Consider the following 18,951-nt stretch of genomic DNA (forward strand, 5'->3'; position numbering starts at 1 on the left):
AAGGGGACTTGTAGAACACCTGCCGCTCATTGTACCCTGCTATACCCCCACTCTATTCCATCACCAGCTGTGTTTCATTGTACCCTGTTACACCCCCAGTCTGTTAGCTGTAAATTCCAAGTGGGAGTGGTTTGGTGGGGCGTTTACCAAACAAATATATTATTTTAATGCCCTAACCCTCGTAGTGAATTCGTGGCTGAGTGGTTAGGACATGTAGGTAGGAATAGGAAATTTAGGGACCCAGGTTCGAATCCCCGTGAGGTAAGTAGGTAGGTGACGGATTTTTCGTAGGATAATTGGATAGGTAAATGCTTTGGAGTTACCTATGTATGTAGTACATGATAATGGGGCAAAAATAATGCTGAAATTGAGTCATGAATTATGATATCACTTGCTAACTAAAAATTCATTTCATTAATTTTTTGTCTACCTATAACCATAAGTATAGTAAGAATTACCTTGACATGAATAATTTTTAACTTTTTGTAAGGTACAGGTATGGCCCAACAGCGTAAGGGGAAATTGCTAGAAGTTTCTCTATACCGGGAAACTACTAGAAGGTTCTCCATACCAGTTCTAATGTATTCTTCTCGAAAGAGGAGAAATAAGATCCACCTCTTTATGGTCAAGGTCTACGTGTTAACTCCCACGATGATCCGGGCGAGCGCCTCGACGGATCATCGGATGAGAAAGAAAGATGAGTTCGTTCAAGTCTTCCGAAGTGGTAACATCTTCTTAAGAGCCTTCTCGCGTCGTCATTATGCACAGGACCAGAGGTCCAGTGTGGTGTCGCCAGTTGTGGAATCTCCATCTTAATAGACAAGTTCTTATTATTCGCGATGATAGGATCTAGTCAAGTGACATTCAATCCATATAATTTAGGTTGTGCCGTACATTCTTCCCCCGTTGTAACCCCCTTGAGGGTTGATATAATTGTTATTAACTTGTCCCCCGTTATGTCGTTGCTGGGACAAGCTATTTTCGACTCGCGGTTAATGATTCCGGACATTACACCGCGTGATCCGGTAAAAGTGCAGAGTAGGATATGTACACACCAATAAGGCCTAGTATTTGTGAGCCGTTCAGTAGGGGCAATACCACCTATAGTAAAAGGCCTGAGCGCTGAATCGTTATCACCTTCTGACGTCACACCTTAAGGGGACTCGATTGTGTTTACCATTTGAATTTTAACGTATGATTAAATGGCGAATTCGTACGTATGATTAAATGGCGAATTCGTGAAATTGAGTAAAACTTTCGTTGAAAAAGTTATTAAAATGATGACTAATTAATTAAATTCGTTCTAAAATGTGGTACAGTGATGAAATATTGTTGTTTTCATCTACTGGTGGTGTTGGATTATCATTTATTTTTGTACAAAAGTGAATTTTTCGCGATCTGTTTGTGTTGTGACTGTTGTGTGATTTGGATGTGTAGATATCTTGTGAAGTGAATAAAAATGAAAACTGATGTGTACTAGTGCCTGTGTTTTACTTGAATAACGTTGCAGTGAAATGAATAGTGCACCATAAAATCTTCAATGAGTTTTAAACCTGCATAGTGAATACAAGAATACAACCATCCAACTACAATGGATATCTGATCAAGAAACCATCAAAATCTCAAACCAATTTGCTGAAAGTGTTCGAATCATCAATTTTATCACTCAAGTTGGTCAGCAAAATCAGAGAAATTGTTTTTATCGATCATATCACTGCTGAAGAAACTAAACAGTTATCTGTCCTGTGGTTTTTTACCTGTAGTTGAAAATGGAAATGGAATACACACATTGGAATTAGAGTTGATATCATTTTAATTTAGTGGGATTTGGACAAATTCGACAATTATTCATTATATTTCACCAGTGAGTTTTGTAATATCTTCCAAAAGGTATAATTTTGTCATGTGTATGCATAACTTTCATCTTTAATGTTGAAAAACAGTGTTGTTTATCACCTCATTTTTTCATTTTGTTCATTTAAATCATTCCTTAGTGATCTTAAATTAATTATTAAATATCAGAATGTGATTTAAAACGCAAAATAAAATGTTCTTGGGATTTATTTCGTTCTAGTGCATTAATATTGCATTCATTTCTATAGTGTTATCGGAGTATGTACTCCCCAATAGTGATGACGTCACAAAGCAGCGCTCAGGCCTTTTACTATAGGTGGTATTGGTAGGGGTGTGAAAGTGTGCAGTGTTTTGCCGTAATTATCGTAAGATAATTGCTGCCCATTCTTTTCTGGGTTTTATGACGTGATCGTCATAAAATCATGTGCAGTAAGCCTAACCAGCTTACACAGACGCAAGGAATGATTTATCGCTCCTTCAATAGGGTAAGTATATAAATATTCTTACGCACCAGGCCTACGCCTCTTTAGTGACATAATGTAGCTATTTCTCTAACACTAGCGTATAATAAATTGCCTAGTTGTACATTGTACGTTAAATAGCACCTAATAACCTTAACTCTCGGAGTATAAATTTGTATAATATGTAGAAATCAGAATAAACAGAATGTACATAATTATTATTCTAGAGGTGTTCTTTATTTAAACCTCTCCTTTTTAATGATGTATAGTCAATTAGGATTCATAGACACTCATTCTCTCGAGCTAGCAACGACCAGGGAAAATCTCCTTTCCCTGGGAGTAATTTTAAACATATTCCCACGAACAAATTAGTCTATCCTATGCTAAAACGATGTATTTCACTATTACATTATTTAGCAATGGCTCCTAATGTCCCTATAACATTTTTACTTATAATTTAAAAATTACTTCAAAATGAGTAATTAAACTAATTTTTGTACAATTGAAACATGTAATTTTTATTATCATGATTTAGTAAAAATTATTAAAACAAAATGATTTTTACTATTGGTACCTATAGCAAAATTTATTAAAATGATAATTCTTACCATACGATTACAGTAAAAATTATTGAATGGGATCTGTTAAATTTTTTTGTAAAAATTACCCATATTTTTTTCATGTAATTTAGAGGCAATGCAAATTCTTAACATATTTTATAAGATTTAATTCTTAATTTAGAATAAAAAGCAAGTTCTGAAAATTGGTTTGAAAATTTATAAATTTGAAGACAATGGAAATTCTAAAAAAAATAATATGAAATTTTGTATTTAGAGACGCTGAGAATTCCAAAAATTGATTAAAAGTTCTGTAAGTTGCAGATAATGTGAACTTGAAAATTATATGAAATCAGTATTGTAATATTTATGAAGAAGATGAGAATTCTGAAAAATTGGAGGCAATGTGAATTCCAAAAATTGAGTAAACGTTTTACAATTTGTGGACAACATGAACTTGAAAATTGAATTTGAAATTTTTTAATTTAAAGACGATAAGAATTCTGAAAAATTATTCAAAATTGACTATTTAGAGGCAATGTGAATTCTAAAAATTGATTGCAAATTTCCTAACTCAGCAGCAATGCAAAATTCTGAAAATTTATTGAAAACTTGATGAAATTGTAGCGATGGGGAATTAGGGAAATTGATTTGAAATTTTGTAAATTTTAAAACAATGCCAACTATGAAAAACAACTAGAAATTTTTTAATTTAGAAGCAATACAAGCTTATAAATTATTCTGAAATACCTACTTGTATTGTAATTTGGAAAATATGAAAACACTGAAAAACAATTATTATTTTGAAGCAGTGAGAGTTTCAAAAATTCTCATCACTGTGACATGGTTGATTCACTTATGCACTACCTAGATGTAATAACGGTTATACTTGGACTTGAATTTTTTTCCAACATTTGTGAAGAATTTTGAGTCTATGATTAGGTGATACTGATGATGTTCGAGATTTTGAAAGGGTGTCATGCGACCTATCAAAATGAGTTAAAATTTCGCGAGAAATTTAAGTATGTTTTCAGTCCAAAATTGTGTGCTGATTTTGGGAATTTTTTAAAATGGGTTAAATTTTGCGAGAAATACAAAAACTTGGACGAAAATGTTTTTCAAACATTTTTGAAGAATTTTGAGTCTATGATGAGGCGATACTTACTGTTGATTTTTGAGATTTCTGAAGAGGTGGCATGCGACCTATCAAAGTGGGTTAAAATTTCGTGAAAAATTCAAATATTTTGACGAAAATGTTTTTTGAACATTTACGAAGCGTTTTCAGTCCAAAATTGTGTGTTGATTTTGGGAATTATTTAAAATGGGTTAAATTTTGCGAGAAGTACAAAAATTTGGACTTGAATTTTTTTCCAACATTTGTGAAGAATTTTGAATCTATGATCAGGTGATACTGATGATGTTCGAGATTTTTGAAAAGGTGTCATGCAACCTATCAAAATGGGTTAAAATTTCCCGAGAAATTCAAATATTTCAACAAAAATGTTGTTCGAGTATTTCTGAAGAATTTTTACCCCAAAATTTGCTTACTATATTATCGGGATTATTGTGAAAGTTTCACATAACCCATCAAAATGGGTACAGCCTGATTCCCATAATTATGATAAAAATAAAATAAATCCACTCGATATGATTTTATAAATTTACTGTCGATAAAAACTCATCAGCGCTTATCATTTCCTTTCTATTCACTTCACAGTCTTCCTGTCAGATATTGATGAACATTTTTCAATTTTTTATCTACTGAAAAATTGTCATCAAGAGCATTAAATTAAAGTCATCTTTATTTTCAAAAAATGATTCATCTGATCGAAATTTCTGATTAAATAAAATATTGAAATAATATGTTTCGTGATATTTTCTAGATTTTTCTAAACAATGTGTAATTTCTACATAATTGTGCAAATTTCTCAATTCAATCATTATTGAATTCCTTGAAAATTGACATACTGGCGAGGATTGACGATATGTCTTCTGCATTCTGAAATGTCAGCTTGCAGATTTCATTCAAAAATTGGGGCAAGAGGGCGTGTTACAGTTCATCAGAAATAGGTCTGCCATTATCCGAATCGTTCCATTGATCTTTGATCATCTGAGCTCCTTTTTCTCCGAACATTATTACAGGTCCTATGGTATTACAGTTGATAGGTGTTGGCATAATTGACGCATCTACCACTCTAAGATTAGGTATACCGAGTACTCGAAGTTGAGGATCAACGACGGTGGTACTGTCATCAGGCGAGCCCATTTTACAACTTCCGGCGTGATGATTTTCACCCAAAGTATTGGTTTGTATTTGACATCTCCAATAATCGTCCGAATCTTTGGGGTACGATTCACAAGAAGACTCATTCGATGCACCGTATCCGATGTAATACTTCGAAAAAGCCTTAGATTTCATGATCTGTTGCATTTTTCGTATTCCTTCTATAATCGCGTTTTCGTCATCTTCATCGCATAGATAATTAGCGTCGATGATCGGTTTATCGAAAGGGTTCTTTGATCGTAGTCTAATCGTTCCTCGACATTTAGTAATAAGGTAAATTACTCTCAGACCCAACACGGTGGGATTATTCGGTTCGCTGGTGTATCTTCTGCACTTGAATCTATCCGCATGAGCGTCCAAAAAGAATTGTATATCTGGGATATCCTCAGAAGCTTTGGAAGTGCCGAAGAAACCGGTTACTTGAGTCAAACCGGTGCTGGAAAAAGGGCCCTTCAGTTCGTTCAAGTACTCCTCGAGTGCTCTGTAGTTGAATTCGGATTCCTGCAAGTCTTTCAATGTGGATGTAGTTTCGATACCGACGTGATGATGTACATTGAGCCCTACTGGTAAATCTTTCACTACTGGTATGCCCAATTTTCGCAAATTTTCCTTGGGTCCTATACCGGATAACATGAGCAGTTGTGGAGATCCGATTACTCCTCCGGATAGTACGACTTCTTTTTTAGCAAATACTTTTCGAGTTCGGTTGAACTTATCCAGGTATTCGATCCCTATAGCTCGATTATTTTTTATAATTATTTTGGTGGCAAACGATTCGATGAAAATTTTGAGATTTTCGCGATGCAGAACTGGTCGTAAATACGCTCTGCTTGGACTATCACGTACACCGTTGTCTACCATTACTGATGAGGCGCCGAATCCAGTTTGATTCTTGCCACTGAGATCGTGTACGTCGAATCCGACCTCTTGAGCTGCCTCCAGCATGAGTTGGGCTACTTTGGGAAGATAGGGGAAATTTCCAATATGCATTGGGCCATCGAAACCGTGATATTCGGGATCGATCTTATCCTTCGATTGGGTGTTGTTTTCAGCTCTTTTGTGGTATTCTAGGATATCATCGTAGCCCCATCCGGTGTTTCCTTGCTGTGCCCAGCTGTCGTATATTTGTCGACTGCCTCTGGTGTACATGAGACCTGCGTATGAAGGAATTCGGGTTCATTAAAATACACGATGAGAATGTCGATTGAAGTGCATAAAAATGTAATTAGGTTTGTGATTTGAGAAATTGAAGTGATATGATAAGAAATATGTAGTTCAAAGTACCTGTCATACAAGCAGTACCGCATATCATTTTACCCCGAGGCCATTTGCAAATTCCGCCGGTTTTTAAGCAAGCTTTTTTCTGAGGCACTGTTTCGAATTTCCAATCAACCGATGTGTCTAGTGCAGAATTAGAGAAGTATGGCACAGAAGGACCTAATGGCTCTTCAGGACCTGCCTCCAGGAGTAGGACTTTATGATTTGGGTTTTCGCTCAGTCTTCCTGCTAGAATTAAACCTGGAAATGGGAAATCGAGTTGAGTAAAAGGTCGTATTGACTTAGATTGATAGACTCGTGGTGTTTTATTCTGTACCTGACACTCCTGCTCCGACTATTATGAAGTCGAAACTTTCATCGGTGATTTTGGTTTCGTGTGGTGATTCGAAGGGGCTGTGAACTCGACGGCATGGATCTGATATAAAGCAGTTAGTTTTCAGGCCGTATTCGATGATGCGTAGTAAACGTTCATCTTTTTCGTTCAGACTCGATGAGCATTGGTTGACATCGGGCAGTGTGGATGTGTCCTTGAATGAGCAATCGTAACAGTTCTCGCTGGAAAAAATTATTATAGTGTGAGTTTGATTTATCTAAGATATGCAGAGATTAGAATGAGATTTTTATTGTATAATGGAATCAGTTGATTGGATTTCTTGCTAGCTCAAGCTCACTGTTAACCGTGTTCAAAATATTTTCTATAATTTTCGGCGAAATTATTCGACAAAAAGAAGAGCTACTTGATTGTAGTTGCATATCTAATTATTTAAAATATACAATGTATTAAGGTCAAATATCATCTTCTTCACCATGTGGGAAAATGGTACAAGAAGTGCGCTTTGGTCTTAATGAAAAACCATTCAATTCTGTAAAAATGATGAAAATACAATATTAATTTTTGACAATTTTTCACCCCACTTTTCCTTAGGGGTAAATAGTCTGGCATATGACAATAGGAGTAATTGCACCCCCCTCCCCCGCCGATCCTCCGGGACAACTTTTTTCTTAAAGGGGACATCCTAAGGAACATTTTGAAGCAAACTTGCCCAAAAAAAATTTGGCCTTACTTACAAAATGGCGGTCATTTTGATTGACAGGTCAGCCGAAATCGCAGATTTTGCGTTTCAACATAGGACTTGCACGAAATTTTTCAAATTTTACAAAGTTAGATCGAAAGATCATGCAAAAATTCATCACCTATCAAAATTTCAAGTGCTAAAGTGCGTTCTTCGACTTTTGGTGAATTTTTAAAAATCGAATTCAGGCCAAAAATGAGGGAAAAAATCAAAATTTTACCAAATTGACCGAGAAAGCTGAAATTTGGGATATACCCTATTTTCGACATGCCAAATCGATTGGAAACGGTTTCAACCCATTTTGAGCAGTTCTGGAGCCTCCAGCAGATTTTTGAAACTCTAAATTCCCACAAAATTCCATAAAATTGGAGTTGTAAAGCTGAAATTTATTCTAACAACTAATTTCAATACGCTACGAAGTACTGAAAATGAATTTCGAGTCGTTTTGGAGCCTCCAACGACTTTTTGAAAATTTCTGAAGCCTCCAGCAGATTTTTGAAACTTTAAATTTTCACAAAATTTCATCAAATGGAGATGGAAAGCTTAAATTTACTCTACACTCCAATTTTAACACCCTCTGAAGACGACTTCAGGTGGGTTCAAGTCATTTTAGAGCCTCCAGCGACTTTTTTGAAAATTACTGGAGCCTCCAGTGGATTTTTGAAATTGAAATTTCCCCAACATTAATTTATCTGATGGAGTTGGCAAGCTGAAATTTACTTCGCGGACTACATGGTGGTTTCAAATGGTTTTGAAGCTTCCAGCAATTTCAATTTTCCAAAAAAACGCCATGCAACCTTTCAAAAAGTCGCTGGACGCTCCAAAACGACTTGAAATCCGCCAGCAGTCAACTTCGTAAAGTATTGAAATTAGTTTGCAGAATGAATTTCGACTCTCCATCTCAGTTTGATGAAATTTTGGTAAATTTCAATTTTCAAAAATCTACTGGAGGCTCCAGTAATTTTCAAAAAAGTCGCTGGGGGCTCTAAAATGACTTGAACCCACCGGAAGTCGTCTTCAGAGGGTGTTAAAATTGGAGTGTAGAGTAAATTTCAGCTTTCCATCTCCATTTGATGAAATTTTCAAGTTTCAAAAATCTGCTAGAGGCTTCAGGAATTTTCAAAAAGGCGCTGGAGGCTCCAAAACGACTCGAAATTCACCTGCAGTACTTCGTAGCGTATTGAAATTAGTTGTTGGAGGCTCCAGAACTGCTCAAAACGGGTTGAAACCGTTTCCAATCGATTTGGCATGTCGAAAATAGGGTATATCCAAAATTTCAGCTTTCTTGGTCAATTTGGTAAAATTTTGATTTTTTCCCTCATTTTTGGCCTAAACTCGATTTTCAAAAATTCACCAAAAATCGAAAAACGCACTTAAGCACTTGAAATTTTGACAGGTGATGAATTTTTGCATGATCTTTCGATCTACCTTTGTAAAATTTGAAAAATTTCGTGCAAGTCCTATGTTGAAACGCAAAATCTGCGATTTCGGCTGACCTGTTAATCAAAATGACCACCATTTTGTGAGTGAGGCCAAATTTTTTTTTGGGTAAGTTTGCTTTAAAATGTTCCTTAGGATGTCTCCTTTCAGAAAAAAGTTGTCCCGGAGGATCGGCGAGGGGGGGAGGTGCAATTACTCCTATTGTCATATGTCATACTAAAAGAATTGGATGGTTGCAATGGGTCCCAAACTCACAATACATGCATCAAACTTGAAAAATGTTTGGACCACCTCCTCCGGAGAACGAGAATTTTAAATTTTGAACACATACGGGGACATTTCTCGGGTTGGGGGGGGGCGGCTCAAAAAATTTTTTGGGATGGTTTTACATCCATACTAACATTTTGGGTGAGTTTCGTGAAAATTGACGGATTTCACCATCTTATCCTGAAAGGCTCTTTCTTGGAATTTAAGTACAGTTTGATTGAAAATTTACTCTAGCAACTGATAAAGAAAAGAATTTTGAAGTAAATGGGGACAACATTTTCTAAAATTCGTGAAAATCGTTGTCAAAGGTTACGGAAGTTATCTGTACTTTTTCACTCAAAATGTTTCATCTTATTTTTCATTGTAATATGTATTTCCATTTTTGAGCCCTTCAATTGAAAGAAATTACAGGCAGTTCATGAATTTTGTATTTTGGAAACATTTCCCAGTCATTTTTGACCAAAATTTTGGAGCTCTTCTTTTTCTCCCTCCCCTTTCCATGATTTTGTCACGGATAGTTGTTTATGGTCTAAAATATCATATAAATTGTATGCTTCCAGGATTTTCTTTTCAAATTTGTCTAAATAAATAATAATAGATAATAATAATTCTTTCTCCAAAATGAGGCAAGCTTTTTAAAATTGAGGTTTCAAGAAGAGCTCAACTTTGAATTTTTTGAAATTTTTGGAAAATGTTTTTGAACCTGTTCTCAAATAGGTACCTACTTTTAAAACGTACAAAACAGATTTTTTCTAAATTGCAGCAGTTTACAGCAATGAGGATTCCAAAGTTGGGCATTTTATGACCAACAATTTCAACGCTTTTCCTTATTTCCTCGTTTCCTGATGCGAAGACTGTACTAAGAGAGGTTAATTTTGAAGTAGGTTGATGTAACATTTCAGGATTCGTGGAAATCCTTGTCTAAGGGTGCAAAAGTTATCTGCATTTTTTCACTCGAGAGTTTTTTTTCATTCTCATATCCATTTTCGAGTCCTTCATTTGAAAGAAATCAAAGGTATTCATGAATTTCGAATTTCGAAAAACACATTCCTCACCAATAATCAAAACATTTTGATTAGATTAGTTTATTGGAAATGGAAAAATATTTTATATTACTCACGTGGGTGCGTTATTTTCCTCTTCTGAAGCAAGGCAATAATGAAATGTTGTACTGATGATTGTCAATGACAGAATACAGCTGAGTAGCTGCATTTTGTCAACAAGTAGCACAGTCACAATAAACAAAAAATAATGAATTGATAACGCACGAAATGATAGATTAATCTGAAATATTTAATTGAAAAAAAAAAATTTAATTTAGAACATGTGAAATACGAAATTGCAATCGATTTTATACATTTGCTTGATACACGCTACGAAACTGTAGAATATCTTCTGTCGTTCGATAACGACGCGAAACTCATTGATATTACGCGACTGTTTCTTTTCATCTCAGTGAGACGAAAAAGCGTTCTTTTGGTCTCACTGAGATGAAAAGAACGCACGAATGCATCAAGTACGAGTACGTCGAGTACGAAAACGAACGTTATCAGTTTCATCGAGAAACGGAGAGACTCAGACTCGAAATTTGTCTAAATAATCTAAATATAACACCCATTATGATTAATTAGTGTGTTATTCGTGATAATTATTCTTTTCCGTGTTCTTTTTGCTTTATTTGAAATTACTTTAAACTTATTTTAATAGCTAATTGTATGTAGGCCTATCATGGGTGAAACGAAGACTTCGGATGTTGAATTAAAAAAATTTGTCTAAATAATCTAAATATAACACCCATTATGATTAATTACCTAGTGTGTTGTTCGTGATTATTATTCTTTTCCGTGCTCTTTTTGCTTTATTTGAAATTACTTCAAACTTATTTTATGCGGTGATCGAGTTCATTTGAATTTGATTTAACCAATTCATTGTTTGTGAAGATCGATAGCCAATATGTATCATGGGTGAAACGAAGACTTCGGATGTTGAATTGAAAATTTCTCCAACATACATAATTCTTTCAAGAATAAGACGTAGGCAAGAATTGTTTTGTATTGTGATATTGATAAAGATTGTATAATGTATAACTATACAAAAACTCGAATAAGGTAAGTCTAAGTACGTACATTAGTTCGCCTTGAACTGAAGAAAGCTTCATAAAATGAAAGGATATAAGTAATCTAGCTGTCATCCTTATTTTATTTTATTTCAAATTGATCTCCGCAGCCGAAGTTTTCGTTTCATCATGATACAAATACTTAGTTACTTATACCTACATACTTACTTCAGAAATACGGCGAAAAAAACACCAAAAAGATTACAATTATCTTGAACAACACATCAAATCAATCAGTCAAAGTTCTGTCTGTTCAATATTACTTTTAATAATTCCTAATTTCGTATGAAAATATGAATTTCAACGTTTATATTCTACTTTCGTAGCGTATATCAAGAAAAATATCTTACAATGTAGGAGGCGAGTGTGAACACCCTTCGCAGAACTTTTTTTTTCAGGAATTGCGAACTTTAAGCAGAACCGAACGATAAGTACATATTTTTTGTTTGTAGCGGTATTCGACTTGATTCTCATCACACATCGTATCACCTGAGTTTTAATTTGATAACGTATATTTTCGACTTCCTTATCTGCTCGCAATTGCACCTTTACGAATAATTAACTCGCCGCAAAATCGTCGAAGTTGATGCCATGACCTTATATGAAAACGAAGTGTTATCGATGATCGGTTCATACATAATTACATATTAGGTCTTTTTCCGATATTATACGACGAGTAATTATTACGAAAAATGAAGTTTATCGCGATTTTAAAATGTGCATCAGCGTGAACATGGTTTTGTTACAAGAAAAGGAAACAAAATTATGCGGAATTGGAATGAGAAATCGTACAGTAATTAATGACTCAAGTATAACGAACGTGAGAAAATTTCTATTTAAAATCAAAGTTGGGCGTGATTCGAATCGTGGTTTGATCTGAATCATAATTTGAATCGAAATGTGATTTTTTGATTGGTGATTCGAATCATTTTTTCAGTCATAACGCGTGATTCAAATCATGTTTGTTTTCACTGCAGCTTATGATTCTGCATGAAATTATGAATATCTAGCAAGGCCTTCGAGAAGGGGAAGGGGCAAAGGGGCCTAAAAAAGTGTTTCAAATTCTAAAATTTCAGAAGCCAAAAAATAAACTCGTATCAAGGAAAAACATAGTTTTTAGTTTTCTCAAAATACAAAGGCTATAGGTGGATAAGTATGGTGAATTTGCCCCCGAGAGCTTCAGGGTTGATATTTGAATGGAAGGTTGGTACCCTTGAGCACCTTCCGTCACGAAAGTTTCAGACCCCCAGACCCCCCCCCGTTTTTGAGAAACCCCCCCTTTTCTAAAATTACAATAAAAAAATTTTTCTCAGCCCCATGTGAACCGATTTTTTTAATTTTTTGGTATGTTGCAAACATTCATAAGAGGCATCCCCACAAAAAATGTCAACCCCCTCCCCCCGTATTTTCCCCTCAAAATGGCGTTTTTTAGTTTTGTTTGCCCGTTTTAGCAATGATCATGATTCGGCACAAAAATGCGAATAGCATTTTTAAATGTATTTTTGACTCCTACAAAACATATATTTTTTTCAAAAAAAATTTTTTGGTGGGCCGTGGTCAAAAATTGAAAAAATCAACAGAGGGGGTTAAAAATGGATTCTGGTGTAAATCATTGTTTTTGGTAAACAAGGTGTCGTTTCCATATGAATCGAACCCCCCGAACACGAATATGACGCCCAATCTTATGCTACCCTCATCCACACCCCTCCAGCGCCTCTGCCCCCTTCTCAATTTTTACTATATCAAAAGTTCAGCTATTTTAGTAGTATTGGTGTTGTTTCCAAATGAATCGAACCCCTCGAACACGAATATGACGTCCAATTTTTTGCAACCCTCATCCACACCCCTCCCCAGTGCGTCTGCCCCCAACTCAATTTTCACTATATTGAAAGTTGAGCTGTTTTCGTAATGTTGGTATTGTTTCCATATGAGTCGAACACCCCGAACACGAATATGAGGTCAAATTTAGCTCTACTCTCATCCATCGCCTTTCAGGCTGCAGCCAGCTCGACAATTTTTATTATTTGAAATGCTAAACCTATTTTCATAATGCTGGGTGTCATTTTGGCACGAATGGAAACCTCGAAACTTGAATGTTAAAGTTTGAACCTTGCGATGGTCATTGTTTTACGAGTTTTCAACCTTCGCGAAACATACTTTTAAAAGTAATAACAACCCGAGTAATTATTTGTAGAAGATGATCAGAGTTGGTGAAAACATTTATGGTTTAGGCGGGGGCGGCATAAAATTGGACTTCATATTCGTATTCGGGGTGTTAGATTCATATGGAAACGACACCAACATTTTGAAAATATCTGAACTTTCAATATATAGTGAAAATTGAGTTGGGGCAGAGGCACTCGAGGGGTGTGGATGAGAGTAGCATAAAATTGGACGTCATATTCGTGTTTGGAGTGTTCGACTCATATGGAACCAATACCAACATTACGAAAATATCTGAACTTTCAATATAGTGAAAATTGAGTTGGGGGCAGACGCACTGGGGAGGGGTGTGGATGAGGGTAGCAAAAAATTGGAATTCATGTTCGTGTTCGGAGGGTTCGATCCATATGGAAACAATACCAATATCACGAAAATAGCTCAACTTTTAATACTCGTATAGTAAAAATTGAGAAGGGGGCAGAGGCGCTGGAGGGGTGTGGATGAGAGTAGCATAAGATTGGGCGTCATATTCGTGTTCGGGGGGTTCGATTCATATGGAAACGACACCTTGTTTACCAAAAACAATGATTTACACCAGAATCCATTTTTAACCCCCTCTGTTGGTTTTTTCAATTTTTTGACCAAGGCCCACCAAAAAACTTTTTTTGAAAAAAATATATGTTTTGTAGGAGTCAAAAATACATTTTAAAATGCTATTCGCATTTTTGTGCCGAATCATGATCATTGCTAAAACGGGCAAACAAAACTAAAAAACGCCATTTTGAGGGGAAAATATGGGGGGAGGGGGTTGACATTTTTTGTGGGGATGCCTCTTATGAATGTTTGCAACATACCAAAAAATTAAAAAAATCGGTTCACATGGGGCTGAGAAAAAAATTGTTATTGTAATTTTAGAAAAGGGGGGGTTTCTCAAAAACGGGGGGGGGGTCTGAAACTTTCGTGACGGAAGGTGCTCAAGGGTACCAACCTTCCATGCAAATATCAACCCTGAAGCTCTCGGGGGCAAATTCACCATACTTATCCACCTATAGCCTTTTCAAAAGTTCTTGGCCTCGCTTCACTCCAGCCTGTCCTATTTTTTTTTTTTTTTTTCAAAATCAACTTCCTAAAAAAACATTATTTTTAGGCCTTTCGAGATAAAATTTTCAAAAACTTTCGCCCTTTCTTCGCTCGGGCCAAGTTGTTTCTTGTTTTAAAATGAAAAAATTCACTTCGGGGCTCTAAAAATTCAAAACATGAAATGAAAATTTTCATGAGTCATACGAATATGATATTAATTGAGCAGTAATCAGGTTTGAAGTGAAAATAAATGAATTGTAAACTGAACTTGATTGTAAAATTTTAATAATGCGATTTAAAATCGCTCGCTTAAACAAAGACATCAAACTGCTTAGTCTGTCAATGATTTATGAATAATGATTTGTATTTATCTATTAATAATATTATGATAAAATAATTCAGAAAACTCAGTTTTTGATACTTTCAGCAAATCCAATTCTGCCTTTTTTCAGATCAAACACGCTGTAAAATTTTCGTAGGAAAACGTTTCCTATAAACCAAAATTTACCCTTTTCTTTATTCTGGTTTGGATTTGGCGCATCTCCGAAACCAACTATGCAAATCATTTCATGGTTTTGTTGTTTACTCTGTAAAAATAAAATCGATCAAATTCGGTCCTTGTTAAAATGTACATACCTACCTACTCAAATCAAAATTCCAAGTAAACTGATACCTTTATGATGTAATCATTTCCGGTGAGTGTGAAATTGTGATCACCAAGAGTAAAAGTGACATTAGGCAATTTATCAATGTTTCCGCAATCAACCTGCGAACAAGAGTGCAGTATGAAAAATACCGTTGATTAGTTTTTCTGAAAAACAAATTGTACTTCAAGAATCTGCCTTACCGTTTTTATTTCGCCGTTTCTTCCCTTAGACGAAGAGTTCGCGTTTATAACTTTGTAAATCTCTCTCATGTATCTTTTTGGGCCCAAAATGAACGGTTTACTAGTATCGATTAGAGCGCCATGTTGAATCGATGGATCCAATACTGCGTTGCGTCCGTTTTCAAAATTCATTGTGATGCTGTTTCAAAATATAAGGACAGAAAACGTTGTAACTTATATTATGTATTGAGTATATACGAGTGAGTAGGTATATCGAATAAGTGAAATAACAATTACGTTTTTATTTGAAGTTCCCAGATGATTGCGGTTGGAAATTGTGACGTATTGACGTACTTTAATTCACCTCTGAACTTGGTCTTGTCTATCCCACATAACATTAATTCGCCTGCGTTGGTATCCGATATGTTGCTATTTTTAACAGTAATCAAAATATCAATTAGGTACTATTCTAACAGTTGACCCTGTTTTCGTGTTGTGTCATTGCTGGAGCCACCCCCCCCCCCGCTTACTAACTTAGCAGACTGAAAATTGACATTCATCTCTTCAAAATGTACCCTGGCGTAGATGGGTATTTCAAGTTTAACTTTTCAGTGGATTTTTGCTCATTTTCATGGGTGTTTTTTAATGCAGGCGAGCCTCGAGGGGATGAATAGTTCCTCAAACGAAATTGGGGGCTTTCCAAACGAAACGAGAATCGATCATATAGTTGAACTACATTAGGGAAATAAAAGCAAGCCTCATAGGTCTTAGAGTGAGCCACCAGAATAAAGCTACCGCGATGAAAAAGTGCGAAGAATGTAAGGTTTACTCTACACATATTTGGAGTATAATTCATCTGTATTTTTACCTACCTGTTTAAATAGAATGAAAATTTAATATCTCCATTTGGATGTGGCGTTGCTGCGTTACAAAGCTGTGATATGATGTTGGACTGATTAAATTTTGGGCCCCAATAAGGCTGTAATCCAAAAACACCATCGAATGGCTTAGCCTCGAACTCTCGAGTTACATCTGTCGCTTCGATAAATTCTTGATTTGCAACGTTAAGACCTGCCACCTGTCGTAAAACACCAAATATATGTAATTATATTTTTTTACTTGATTTTTGACCAAGTATTGGACGTAGAGATGTTGCTGATTTTATCTACAATAGGTACGTACCTATTTATATATTTAATAGTGTAGTAGGAAAAAGCACACGTAATATTTATAAACAGATATAATACTATGTACTATATTAAGCACGCACCTACAAGTGCTAACAGCAAAGTGGCGCCCCACTTGGGCGCCACTTGTAATAAGGAAAAACCAACTTGTTAGATTATCACTGTATTCAATCAAAAATCATTATCTATACAAGTAGGTGCATGCCTAACATAGTACCTATATCGGTTTTTAAATATTACGTGTGCTTATTCCTTCCCACTACAATAGCTATAATGCAGTATAATGAAAAAATTTCACAGGATTCGTATTACTTACAGAAACTGTATCATTTGATGTAAATCCATTCACCCATCCTTCTATATGTGCCAGTTTATTATGACTGAAACTCTCCGAGCTTCCAAGATACGTTTTTGAATTACGATGGTCGTAGTGGTGATGACCCTCTGCAACAAAAAGGTACATATAATCCATCTGATTTTCTTTCAATGAGAGAAAAAAAATTTACGTACGTTTGGGACAAGGTTCTGAAATGTTGCAAAAAGCTGAGGGCACCCATAACCAAGATGATCTTGTATCAAAAACCACTTGGAATGGTTGAGGTGGGGTTCCGATTGAAATGGCACCGTAATAAGCCAACTGAAAAAAAAAAAAAATGCAGTGAATGTGAAGTTTTCTGATGAGTGCAGGCAGGGTTTATTTTATTCCTTGAAAAAATGTAGATTTGGAAACCTTGTACTTACTTACTCCTCATGACATTTTCAGAATTTGTACAATGCAAGTAATTTTTTATGAAAGCGTTTCTATGTTTTTTTTTGTGAGGTCGCTAAAATGTAGGTACGTAGTTACTGATGAGTTTTTTTTTTTTAAATATATGTTTTATGCCCCGGAGGGGGGAGATCAATATTACTTTAGATTTTTCCACATTACTCAAGAAGAAAACATTTTGGTAGGTACCTACTTAAAACATTGTTTTTATACCAATTTTTTTTTGAATTTTCATTTTTTTTTTGTTCATTTATTATTACCTATGTACTTGATAGAAAAATTTTAAAAAAGTCAAATTTCACAAAATAATGAAAAATTGTCAACTTACGAGGGAACCTCTCGAATTAGCACTCTCCAATTTGAACGAAACCGAGCTATATCGAAAGAACAAATTTCAAAACTCATTTGACCAAAATTTCAGATTCTAAAGTTCATTTTTGGACCTCTGGGAAATGTTGAAAATTCAAAAAAATTCAAAAAAGTTGTTTTCGAAGGCAATTTTTCAACTTCCCGAATGTTCAAGTACTTTAAAAATAATGGAAAGGAGGGCCACAATTTTTGTTTGATTGTTTTTTTTTTTCAATTTCTACATCAACATCGCCAAAGAGAAAAAAATCAAAGAAAAATTGCAAAGGTTGATCGAAAAATAGGAAACAAGGCAACCTTTATTTTTGAAATAAAATTAGGTACCGATATTTTGATTTTTTATGTTTCATGTTATGCAATACTCACGTTAGCGCTGCGCTTGAGATGTATTATGTGTTTGTTCTGGGTATGGTATGATTTCAACTCTCCCATAGTCCTGTTGAAAATAAAACATACTTAATGAATAGCAGATACACTTGGTAGGTACTTCGAACAACTTGATGGAGTTTTTTTAAAAATGAGTAATCAATTTTCTTACCTTATACCGTTTTGCGGAGTTGGAAGTTGTCTCGTGTGGCACATACTTATATACAATAAGAGCAATGGACCCAACAATAAGAACTTCATGATCACTGATCAGTTAGTTGATTTTTACGTATGTGAATTAAAAAGCTCTTAACGTTCAGATGTATGTAAATGACGATTTTTCACGAAAAAATGTCGACACAACTTATTTCGGTATCAGATATTTTATACTGCTATTTTTTTGGTATACCGTACGTTATTTATAGTGAATTTAATTTCGATTATTCCATATTATTTCGTTGTGAGCGGATATTAATTTCCTCGTTACTCATCCATTTTCAGTTTTTGTGTGCTGAATTATAACGAATCGTTGTGAAAAATTCTCAATTTTTAAATCGATATCAGAATATATGGTTCTGATTTTTTCATGTGTGTACTTCTTTTTGGGTAAATATGAGCATATTTCATGGAAAATATGGATGTTTTTAATCTATTTGACCGACGAACGGAAATTACATAGTTTACTGGTTATCCAGCATCCACAATCATTCGTCTCCGTTTTGAAAATTTTTGCTATGATGGCTTGTTATCTGAGCAGGTACCTACATTACATTTAAAATATTTTTTTTCTGATTCAACGCGGTAGCTACGTAGCTGTGATTTTCCTCTTTTATCAACATCCGAAATTCCACGGATGGCACTGTACTG

At 35.1% G+C, this 18,951-nt stretch overlaps 3 protein-coding genes across 4 annotated transcripts in view; 1 reads left to right on the forward strand and 2 right to left on the reverse strand.

Annotated features, from left to right (window-relative positions):
* LOC135835893 (uncharacterized) overlaps window positions 1-18,951 on the forward strand; it is a 180,979-nt gene that overhangs the window by 83,140 nt on the left and 78,888 nt on the right. The window lies entirely within an intron of this gene.
* Window positions 4,519-11,821, reverse strand: LOC135835223 (glucose dehydrogenase [FAD, quinone]-like). Of its 2 annotated transcripts, none has more exons than XM_065349395.1 (5): window positions 11,681-11,821; window positions 10,335-10,498; window positions 6,751-6,989; window positions 6,441-6,674; window positions 4,519-6,310 (listed from the first exon to the last, which is right to left on the reverse strand). In XM_065349395.1, exons 2-5 carry the CDS (start codon window positions 10,424-10,426, stop codon window positions 4,923-4,925), a joined length of 1,953 nt encoding a protein of 650 aa, XP_065205467.1. In that variant the 5' UTR covers window positions 10,427-10,498; window positions 11,681-11,821; the 3' UTR covers window positions 4,519-4,922. The 2 variants fall into 2 exon arrangements, with proteins under 2 accessions (XP_065205467.1, XP_065205471.1); XM_065349399.1 differs by lacking the exon at window positions 11,681-11,821 and adding an exon at window positions 11,499-11,653.
* Window positions 14,842-18,488, reverse strand: LOC135835248 (uncharacterized). Its single transcript, XM_065349422.1, has 9 exons — window positions 18,257-18,488; window positions 18,085-18,154; window positions 17,097-17,223; window positions 16,903-17,030; window positions 16,272-16,477; window positions 15,697-15,828; window positions 15,421-15,598; window positions 15,247-15,339; window positions 14,842-15,160 (listed from the first exon to the last, which is right to left on the reverse strand). Exons 1-9 carry the CDS (start codon window positions 18,343-18,345, stop codon window positions 14,981-14,983), a joined length of 1,203 nt encoding a protein of 400 aa, XP_065205494.1. The 5' UTR covers window positions 18,346-18,488; the 3' UTR covers window positions 14,842-14,980.

This window comes from Planococcus citri, chromosome 1, assembly GCF_950023065.1.
Source record: "Planococcus citri chromosome 1, ihPlaCitr1.1, whole genome shotgun sequence".
In the NCBI taxonomy this organism is placed as follows: Eukaryota; Metazoa; Arthropoda; class Insecta; order Hemiptera; family Pseudococcidae; genus Planococcus; species Planococcus citri.

Bases quoted from the DNA above. Each gene is read 5' to 3' on its own strand.
- LOC135835223 (XM_065349395.1), bottom strand. From the start codon at position 10,426: ATGCAGCTACTCAGCTGTATTCTGTCATTGACAATCATCAGTACAACA. The intron at 6,675-6,750 runs GTACAGAATAAA...TCCCATTTCCAG, and splicing joins AGTCGGAGCAGGAGTGTCAG to GTTTAATTCTAGCAGGAAGA. The intron at 6,311-6,440 runs GTACTTTGAACT...CTTCATACGCAG, and splicing joins CGGTACTGCTTGTATGACAG to GTCTCATGTACACCAGAGGC.
- LOC135835248 (XM_065349422.1), bottom strand. From the start codon at position 18,345: ATGAAGTTCTTATTGTTGGGTCCATTGCTCTTATTGTATATAAGTATG. The intron at 17,224-18,084 runs GTGAGTATTGCA...TTTTTTTTTCAG, and splicing joins ATCTCAAGCGCAGCGCTAAC to TTGGCTTATTACGGTGCCAT. The intron at 15,829-16,271 runs GTAGGTAAAAAT...TGTTAAAAATAG, and splicing joins TTTTCATTCTATTTAAACAG to CAACATATCGGATACCAACG.